The sequence below is a fragment of the Pterocles gutturalis genome, unplaced genomic scaffold (assembly GCF_000699245.1).
Source record: "Pterocles gutturalis isolate BGI_N339 unplaced genomic scaffold, ASM69924v1 scaffold11352, whole genome shotgun sequence".
Taxonomy (NCBI): Eukaryota; Metazoa; Chordata; class Aves; order Pterocliformes; family Pteroclidae; genus Pterocles; species Pterocles gutturalis.
In genome coordinates, this window is record NW_010110293.1 from 32196 (window position 1) to 42251 (window position 10056).

General features: G+C 40.7%; 1 protein-coding gene across 1 annotated transcript in view; it reads right to left on the reverse strand.

The window, feature by feature from the left end:
* Window positions 1–10056, reverse strand: part of STAB2 (stabilin 2) — a gene marked incomplete at both ends in the record, with an annotated part of 48277 nt that overhangs the window by 31579 nt on the left and 6642 nt on the right. Inside the window, 4 exons of the mRNA XM_010073300.1 lie at window positions 4445–4578; window positions 5633–5829; window positions 7821–7946; window positions 8229–8324. Coding sequence (XP_010071602.1) covers window positions 4445–4578; window positions 5633–5829; window positions 7821–7946; window positions 8229–8324 — 553 coding nt within the window. The remainder of the gene's footprint in view (window positions 1–4444; window positions 4579–5632; window positions 5830–7820; window positions 7947–8228; window positions 8325–10056) is intronic.

The window sequence follows — 10056 nt, forward strand, 5'->3', positions numbered from 1 at the left end:
GGTAGAAAAAGACAGGCAGAGGTGTAAGTCCTTTCAGCAAAGCAACGTAGTTGTTTTTACCCTGCCCTTTAAGTGACACAACCATTTTGGACAATTACAATTTTACTTTAATGTTATCCTTCCCCCCCCCCTCCAAAACTGCTGAAGCATGAAATCTCATGCTTTTTTTCAGATGTATGTTTTATGCTGCTGCTGTTTCTGCACTGGAAATAGCATGTCATCTGTAACACTCTGGCTGTCCCCTGGGGACTCCAGCCTGTGGGAGGTGTTGGTGATGTATGGTTGACCCAGTCCTATGTACGTCCAAAGCAGGCTCAGGTTGTGGTGCTCGTGAGAGTGACAGGTAATGCCTTGAGATAGGCTCCATGTCCTCTCTGCCTTGAGATGGGCTGCATTTGAAGTAGCATGTTGCAGCCAAGGCAAAATCTAGAGGAAATTTATGGAAAAATCCCCCAAGTGTCAGTCTGACATTTTCTGTCCTATAAAGGAAGGAATATGCCTCGTGAAAACTGAATCTTAGGGCCGTGAAAGACCTCAGCATTGCAAGAGAGGTGGGGAAGAAATTGTTGGTTGTCAATGTGATTGACAGGTTCTTGCTATTAGGTGCTGATGGGTACAAATGGTTGTGAGTTTCAAAGAGCAACTAGGACTTGTGTGTGCCTTGACCTGGTGTCAGACTGTCTATTCACTGGAGGAGGTGGTTAGCACTTTCTAAAAAATCTGGGCTCTTTAAGCTTGTCTCAATGTGAGGGGCCATTGATGCATGTTGGTTTTGCCAATCTCAGCTCTTTCTGTTGCACTCTTCAGAAAATGAGCCCCTGCTTGGCTGCTCCTGGGGGACTGGCTGGTAGTGTCAGCTCAGTCACTCATCTTCAGTGCTAAAATTAAAGCAGGTGCTTGTCAACATGTAGCACGCACAGAAAGAAACCCTAACTATATTCAGGAAGATGAACAACTATATGGTATGTGTTGCCAAACATTGGCTTTTAATAGTGTCTTTCCTAATTAAGTCTCCAGCATGTTCAGTATTTGAATAAGCCCTATCCATAATGATTCATCTCTCTAGATATTTTTTCTAAAGGCATCATTAGAGAAGGAACATTACTCCACGCAAGCAAAAGATGTTTTTTATATAACTAATGACCGAATCATTTGCATGTGCTGGTTGTTACAAATGCACATCTGCCACTCATACCCCGCAGTAGTATCAGCCTGATGCCAAATCATCTCCTGTTTCCCACGTACAATTTCTACCATAGCTGTTTCCCTGATGATAGCAATCTTACTTGAAAATCCCCACAGTCCTTGCAGTCTGGGGGGCTGCATATAGACTCAGAAGGATGATGGGATTTTGGCCAAGAGGCTCAAGTTTTGACTCCTTCTGGTCCTGGGTAAAAATAGCAGTTTAAAAGCATCTTACATTTTTAGGATGCAATTCAGATGGTGAGCCCTCTTCTTTTTAAAGGGATCTCTTGGGCAGAGAGTATGACTGTGGAGCCTGGATGAAGGGTTTAGGGCTGGGAGAGAGGGGCAGCTCCTCCTTGGGAGCTGACTCCTTTCTTCTCATGGGATAAATATTGCTGTATTGAGGTACATAGCCCCTTTCACTTCTGAGCAGAGAAGAAAAAAACTGAGGCTTCAAAGGAGCTGAGTAATAGTTTAGTAGGAAAAAGAAACTACCCTTGAAATATTGCACAAATTGGATCAAGGTTTCAAAATAAACTTTTCCTCTCTTTTTCAGCAAATGATCATAAAGAAGCAGGTGGTTAAACATAGTAGGTTTTTTGGGCTATCATTTTCAGGGGCACAGTGAACTGCCGAAATGCCTACGTAGTTTGAAACTTCTTTTCTAAGGACAGTATTGCCTGTAACTGAGTGGGTGTGCAGTAACATGGTTTGGATTTGATTGACAAAGGAAAGCATTTAGCAATTACAGACCAGCACCTATTGCATGGGATTGAACCTTTCAACCTGTCTGGCCAGTGATGCCTTCTGATGGAGTAATTTACTTGGTTGGCTGGGCTTGGGAAGGACCAGCTGGGTGACTGACTAGATCAGTTTTGTCTTAGCTTTGTCTGGATCTTTGATCTGGTTCGCAACTCGTACTGTGTATGGCTTTATAGGTTTTGCTTTGAATGCACTGCATGTTGTATGGGCTGGGTGGCTCTAAAGAGGAATAGCTTTACAACAAACCCTGCTGGACTATATAAACTTAGTTGTTTGATGTTTTCATGATATGCTGCATGGAAAGTATAGGCAGGACTGAAAAAGGTGGGAACTGTCACTACAGCTTACTTAGGAGGGGGAAGAGAATTCTGTCTCTCTGGAAAAGGGGAGGTCAGCTTTCTGTCTCCATTTTACCCTGAGACTTGTATGATAGAGTTTTCATTTATGAAGCTACTAATGTCTACATTGAAGACATAGAGTAAAAATAAGAGTGGGATTAAAAAAGAAAATAATTGAGTTTAGATGAGGGAAAGACAGTTACCTGCTTGGAAGCCAGAGAGGCTATGGTCTAATATGCAGTGTAATTCTGCACCAATTGAAGCTTTGTAGCTTCTGGGCAAGGCTGAACATAGTGTGCTGAAGCAATGCCATAGAAAGTGTCAGCACTCAATCAGGAAAGATCTATATGGGAACAGAGGCAATCTTGACTTTCTAGGAGGTTGCTGTGTTGTGTTCACAAACTAAATGTTTGTCTTTTCTACATCTTTGTCCATATGAGAGATTTATTCCTGTACAAATCATTTGATTCTGAAGAAAGTAGAAGTGACTATATGGGGGGAAGCTAACAGCAGAACTGTGTCTTTAATAAAAACAGAATCAAAAAGAAAAGAAGCAACATAGTTTTGTGGCCCCTGTTACAGCTTTGTGTTTTAGAAGAATTAAAAGAAATCCACCAAAACAAGCCCTTCCAAATACATTTAAAATCTGGGATGCAGCCAACATACAGTAAGTGTCTGTCACTTATCAGAAACAATTGACTTTGCCCACATATACAAATCAATATTTTCCTTTGCAAAGTCCCTCTTTCATAAATGGGTTTTCCTTAGTTGGAAACTATTCAATATAGGTTCATTTTTTTTTTTTTCAAAATAGATAGTTTTAGTTTGATTTGAATCCCACTCCTTTCTTCTGTATTTAGTTTTGCTATTAAAGGTCATTGAATGAATGATGTGCAAAGCAGTTGGATTGCTTGTTTTCCTGTTATAAAATTTTCAAAACTTCCTCAGCTGTTGAAAATTGAGTTGCAACAGTGAAACATGACAAATTAGGGAAGAAATGTCCTGATTTATGTGACATGGAATTTTATTTTAAATTTTTGACTCATGTTGTGCAGTATATTAGTATATTATACTAAGTATAGTATAGGTATGTACTAAGTGCAGTTTGAGTAGTATACTAAGCTCTTGAAATGAACTACGGGATATTCTAGATAAACTTGTTTGAAATGCACAATAGTTGTCACAAAAGTGATGTTGATATTACACTGTAAGGGAAAGCTGCACGATGAAGCAAGAACTGGCAATAAGAATAGTCTCCTGAGTGAACACTTTCTGTCTGTAGAACTATATGATAAATAATTTGTTCCAAACTTACAGCTAATGGCCTGTCTTGTCTTTGACATTCAAACTCTCAGCTCCTGAAAACTAACGTTTCAGGGACACCTCTTTAAATGCAGTACTAACCATCACTGGCCTATAGAAATGTGTAATCCAAATTCTTTGGCCGAAGATAGCTTTGTTTAGTGTTAAAACTTACTTTCCTCCTAACATTTGTGTAGCAAATTTCTGTACAGGAAAATAAACTCTGCAAGCAGATTTTTTGCGGTTTCCCACGTGCTTGACTTGAGGATTTGAGGAATCTGCTGAGGTTGGTGTTGCTTTCACAGCATGGGGGTCAGATTTCCTTGTTGTATCTGTATTAGTATACTAAAAAGAGCCAAGGCTCCAGCACTGTCCCATGATAATTAATGCTGATTAATTTTTAGCATGGTGCCTGGCATGTTTCTGGCCCACACCAAGTAGAACTTTCCCAGGCAGTGCCCAGGCACAGCTGAAGGGATAGCGTGTGCCAGGGACTACTGCCAAGAGGCAGGTACTCTGTTTTGGAAGAAGAAGAGATTTTAGCTGTGAGCCAGGCGGTGCTTCTTGCCCTGTGGAACAGAAAAGAGGTCTTGGTCCTTTTTATTTACTAGTGTAGAAATGACCTCTGAGTGCTATAAAAGTAAAACTTAATAGATATTAGCAGTTGCTCTGATGAAATCAAATGCTATGCTAATTGGCTGACCCTAACTCCATTAAATCTTGCAATTTGTCCTTGATAAAGAAACCATTAATGACAACTTCAGGAGGTGTTCATCCACTGGATTTGTTTTAGCAGCCTGTTTACTAGGAAGAGGAGGGAGAATCTGGCTGAAAGCTTTAATAAACAAAAGACTTACGAAATCTGTCCTGGTGCAGCCATCGAGCATTTAGCTTTTTTATGGCAGGTGTTGTTTGTTTCACAGATGTCTGTCATGCTACATCCTTTCCCAGGTACAAAGTCTGTGTAATGCTCCTTGCACTCGCAGTGGGACTAAATCAGAAGGATGGGAGAGGGGAGAGAAAAATTAGACATGCACAAATTGTGGATTTCAGCATACTTTCTGGAACTAAGGTTTAAAGACAGTGAGTCTTAGTTAATCATCTGGTGAGTTCAGATGCAAGTATAAAGCTTATCCATATTTATAGAACTCCCTTCTAGGTTTTATCCACTCCAGAAAACTACTGACTCTCAGATAAATTTATTTCAGGTAAAGCCCTGTAGATTCATTTCTGTGACCAGAGAACATTTAAAATCAGTGTGGATAGGTAAAATTTTTTACTTTTCTTTCCACAGCCCTCTGTCTCTCAAAATGAGTGCTAAAGAATACTAATGAGCGAGGTGTATCAGCACTGCTGTTATACACACCAGCCCATGTGTACCAGCCACATGCAGCTCACTGAGACATCCCTGAGAGGAGGAACTTGTATGACTGTGAACTGCAGGACAACCCTAGATGACCAAGTCCCTTTTTGGTTCTTCAAGATGTCCAGGCAAAACGGGCATGGTCTTCTGAAGTTGTGTGCTTTCTTGGTGGCAGGAGTTTTACTCACTGAAATCTGAGCCAGTTCCCAACAGCGTGAATAATATGCAGCCTTTATACAGTGCCTTTCATTGGTTGTCCTCAAAGACTCAGATTACTTCTTTCCTAAAGACACTAACTTTAGGCATGTATCTCTGGTACCTGTGTAAGGAGTCTACTGGTCCTACAAGCCACCTGTGGTCAGAAAGACAAAATTTAACTGGAAGAAGCTTTATTTCAGTGCCTCCATTCTGGAGAGGCAAATCTGAGCCAAAATATTCTAGGAAAAAGAACACAATTGCCATTCCTATTTTCAGAGGGGGAAACATGATACAGATACGTTGAGAAGGGAGGTAAGGGGACTCACTCCTGGTCAACAGCAGGGCTTATGCCAAAGCTAGGAGTAAAGCTTGGTCTCCCCGAGGCCTGTGCCCATACCCTCATGGCTTATTTTTGGAGAGAAGGCATTATTTCTTCTTAGGCAGCTGATACAGGAAACATCTGGGGCATTCATTCAACACTAACCTTTCCTGGACCATCATATATGCAAATGGTGGACTGTGCAGGGCAATTCCCATATGTTGCTTGGCAAGGGTCTATGGGTAAGCAGACTTGACCATCCCCTCTGTAACCTTCTTGGCAGGTACATTTGTGTTGATTTGGTCCGAGGTAAATGCAGTCAGCATTAGGATCACAGACCTTTTTGGAGCATGGGTTGATAGCTAGTGAAAAAAGAAGTGAAGTAAATGAATTATTGCCTACAGTTCTCAAATTGAAGACAAGGATTTGCCAGAGCACCTCCATGCCAAACAAAGCCCGGGTAGACTAAACTTCTCGTAACAGTCAAGTCTGAAGTATCCTGGCGGCACGAAGACAGAAGAGAGGAATGTGTTTATACTAATGTAGCAACCGACTGTTTGCTTTTGAACAGAAATGATCTCTTAACTTGGCATATTGAGTTATAAACAGATTAAAACATGTAATGTGCTCATTAAAATATCACAACTATTTCCCTGTTCTCTGGTGGATTTTAACCAGAGAAGGTCAGGTAGGTGATACAAGGTCCGTACAAGCTTTAAGCACGTGTTAGATCAGTTGGAAAATATTTCTCAATACAATGGGCCTTTGCTGTTTTCTTTCCGGTAATTAAACAATATAATGTCATCTGTTCAGCTAATGGAAAACTGGCCAGTTTAGCTGTGTCTTCCACACTGCTGAGGTTTCAGGCCTGGACTGGAAGCTCACTAGTTATTTCTGTGAGCCCTTTTTTTCAAGGCAATGGAATTGTTTGTCCTTGTTCATAGTCCAGCAGTGGTTGGAGAGCACCTTCTCACATCTTTGTGTCCAGTTTACGATATGGTCAAGCACACATTGTAGCTAGAAGGTGGCAGACCCTGGACTCACCTAAAAGGTGCTGCTGTGCTCACTGTCTTGCCGTCTCCTCTTTCTTCTCCCTCAGCTGGGACTGAGAGAGTTGGCAATGCTGACCTCCACTCTTTCAAGCCTTCTCTTCTGTTCCAGTGTGAAATCATGCACATACACACATTCACGTGCTCAAATTGACCGTAAGCAATGCCAACTCCAAGCTGAGTCTGAGGCAGCTACTGCTATCCTCGCTTATGTGCTTAGCTGTGCTGGAGCTGCTGCTTCTCTGTTTCCCAGCCAGTCAAATATAAAAGACACTGGCTTAAGCCACAGGTGACCCCAGTATCTAAAGGCACTGGGACAGAGGAACAACATCCATGCAGGCTGTATCAGTGCAAAACCCAAGAGAGGTAGGGATGCTAGCGTCTTCCTTCTCTGCTGGTTGATGCAATTTCTTTGTCTCTTGCCTGTCTACACTGCCTACTAGAAGAACCTCACGTTCCCTGAAGAGTGACTTTCTCATGTCTTGGTCTTGGATGCTACTCAAGCCTACTTAGAGAGGACTACACCATAGTTAGGCCCAAGAGGGCTGAATTATATAACATTAATATTCCTGGAGAGGATCAGAAGTATTGCACTTCTGGCCTGATCCAAGCCAACATTTACTAGATAGTCCTTCCAACATCAGATACAAGTATTTTCTTCATTGCAATTGGTCTAGAAGGAAGAACTGGTTCTGTAAGACATAATGTAAGTAGAGACTCTTGTAATACAGTTAATCTGAGCATTCAATGGCAAGTTGGGGTGTCTATAAAGACAACTTTAAGGTAGACTTTTACCTCTAGTTGAGATGCTATTACCTTTGTTTCACAAAAAATATGAAAGCTAAAATGACCTTGTCTGTAGAGCTTATGCTCAGTGATGAAGCTCAGCTGCCACATGGTGGATGTTCAATAAATATAAGCCCTTGATTGCTGTTGGTGATTTTTATGGAAGCAAACTATGAGGTTGAACTTTAGCAAGTCCAGTGATGTGACAGGACTGGATTTGTAAGCATTGATGACCCAGTTTCCATACTACACGTTTCAAGGGGGTTTTCTAGCTTTAGTCTGGTTGCATGGACTGAAGCTTACTAGCAGTTGGACTGATGTGCTTCTGGAGCATGTTTTAGGGTTTAGTTTCATCCAGAAGGAATCTAGTTTGTGCACCCAAGACTGCTTTGGGGTATGAACCCAAGAACAATTAAGACAATGGAGAGATTTGCTTTAAAAGTGGACTCAGTATCTGAACTGTAATAATACTAATGGCGCTGAATCCAAAGAACTCAGTGGACACAAAAATTACTTACGTTCACATTGTGTACCATCCCCGTGGTAGTTGGGAAGACACGTGCATTGCAGTTGTATTCCATCCTCACTCGAGGCAGTGCATCTGGAGTTTGCAGGGCACTGCAAGGCCTCACATTCTTCTATTGCTGAGGGACAGAGGGTGACAGGTTAAGCTGTGTCTGCACACTGTGCCAGGAGGTCTTCATCCTGTAGTATACCTGTTCAAAGTGTGCTTAATCTGGGATCATGGATCGCAGTGCTGTTGTCATTATTCTGGTGATTGAAGTGGTGATGATGGCTATGGGAGCTCAGACATAGGGTTTGAGGTTCAGTGTTACTAACCTGAGAGTAGTGTTATGTTTAGCCTCACCAATTCTAACTGTATCAGACCTGTTGAATATGTTTTATACTGAAAGTAATCTACTTACGCTGATCACAGTGGAGCCCTTTGTATCCAGACAAGCAAGTGCATCTTCCATCCCCTGTAATTCCACTGTTGCATACTCCGTGAACGCAGTTGCAAACTACAGAGGGAGATGGACTGGCTTTACTGAATAATAGTGGTGTGTGGAAAGACATCGTTAGTGGTTACCCATAGCAAAGTGTCCTGGCCAAACAACTGTTAAATATTACAAAGTGTAATTTTTCAAAACCAAGCTTTGACCTGTTTCTGAATTTATAGACTTCTATTAATGAGAAGATCAATACTCACAGTTGCATACATCAGGAAATAACATACTGGCTTTCGCAGTTTGAGGGCCTGAAAATCTTCATTATTCATGCTATAAACACCAAACTGACCAGTTGCTAACATAGTAAAACTTGAGCCAAATAATAGTCTTGAGACAAAATGGAATACAACGTGTAAGATAGGCCATTTTTATAACTGTTAAAAAAATTGCTCATTTTTGATTCAGTTCTGTTTACCTCTCTCTCAAACACTTCCAGAAGATATGAGTTTTGTAACTTGTTCCCACCCCCCACTTCTCTCTCCACCAACAGGATTTGTTTAGTTAAAAGGATAATTAATCACTGTGTAGGTCTTGAGCTTCTTTTTGGTCCTGTTCTGCCATTTCTGGTTTATAAATCTTGTGACAATATATGCAAAAGAGTCCAGGCAACTATGAGACCCCTTTAGAAGTGGTTTTTGAAGCCTTACATATACTTTAAAAGCTTTATAGCTATAATTGGTTTACTTATGGTAATGATGCTTTTTAAAAAGGCTCTGTACAGTTACACTTGGAAAAGCCTCTAGGATGTACAGAGTTGTGCCGGCGACTTCATGTTTAAGCTGCAGTGATGTAGCGTATCCTCTTCCCTTTAAAAACATATCCTGTGTACGTGCAAATCACATATGCTAATTAATCAGTAGTGTTCTATTTATGTTAGTAGTCCTAACATAAAAAATAGCAATGTCTAAGGTATTGCTGAAAAGTAGTTATTCACAAATTTACAGTATTTATAAGTGCTTAGAAAGAGGAGCTCTAATATCTGAAAGCTGAAGTATAAAATGTTTCTTAAATTAATATGCAGTTGAATCTTCTTGTAGCTTCTTGGAAAATAATTACATTTATGATATTGAATTCATTCAAGTACCCTATTTTCATGAAAATGTTGGCTCAGTTACATTTCTGTGTATCAACACTGGCATCCAGTGGACAGCTGGTGGAAAAAGGGCCTTGGAGTCAGCAGTGGTGTAGGGTTAGAGTAGAAAGGCCACACAGACTGTTTAGAGTGAGGCCATTTGTGACTCTTTAGAAGTAAGTTTTTGTAGATCTCGGAGAGAACAAGAACAGTATTACTTAAAGATAAACAACTATTACCACTAAGAAAGAGGTGTTTCTTTATATTTTTTTCAGGCAGTATTCTGCTATGTCTGTTCAATGCTCTGCAGGGGTCAGAAAGGTAAATAAAATACTAGAAATCATTAAGAAACAGGCAAAACTGGAAAATATTATACAAATATATACACTTGTGATACATATAAATTTTAAACAGTGCACATAGCTCTGATCACTCCCTCAGTGTCCCACTTCTCCTAATAGAAGGATGGCCAACCAAAAACCAAAACTAAACCAAATTTATCATTTTTCACACTTTTGACTAAATTATGGAGCAACTTAGCACACAATATTGTGCAGAGCAAAGGCAGAACTGGAGTCAGAGGCAAGGTAGATAATTTATGGAGAATGGATCCAGAAGGAGCCTTTAAACACTGCAATTTGAATGCAATCTCTGTCTGCTTGTATTCTTTCC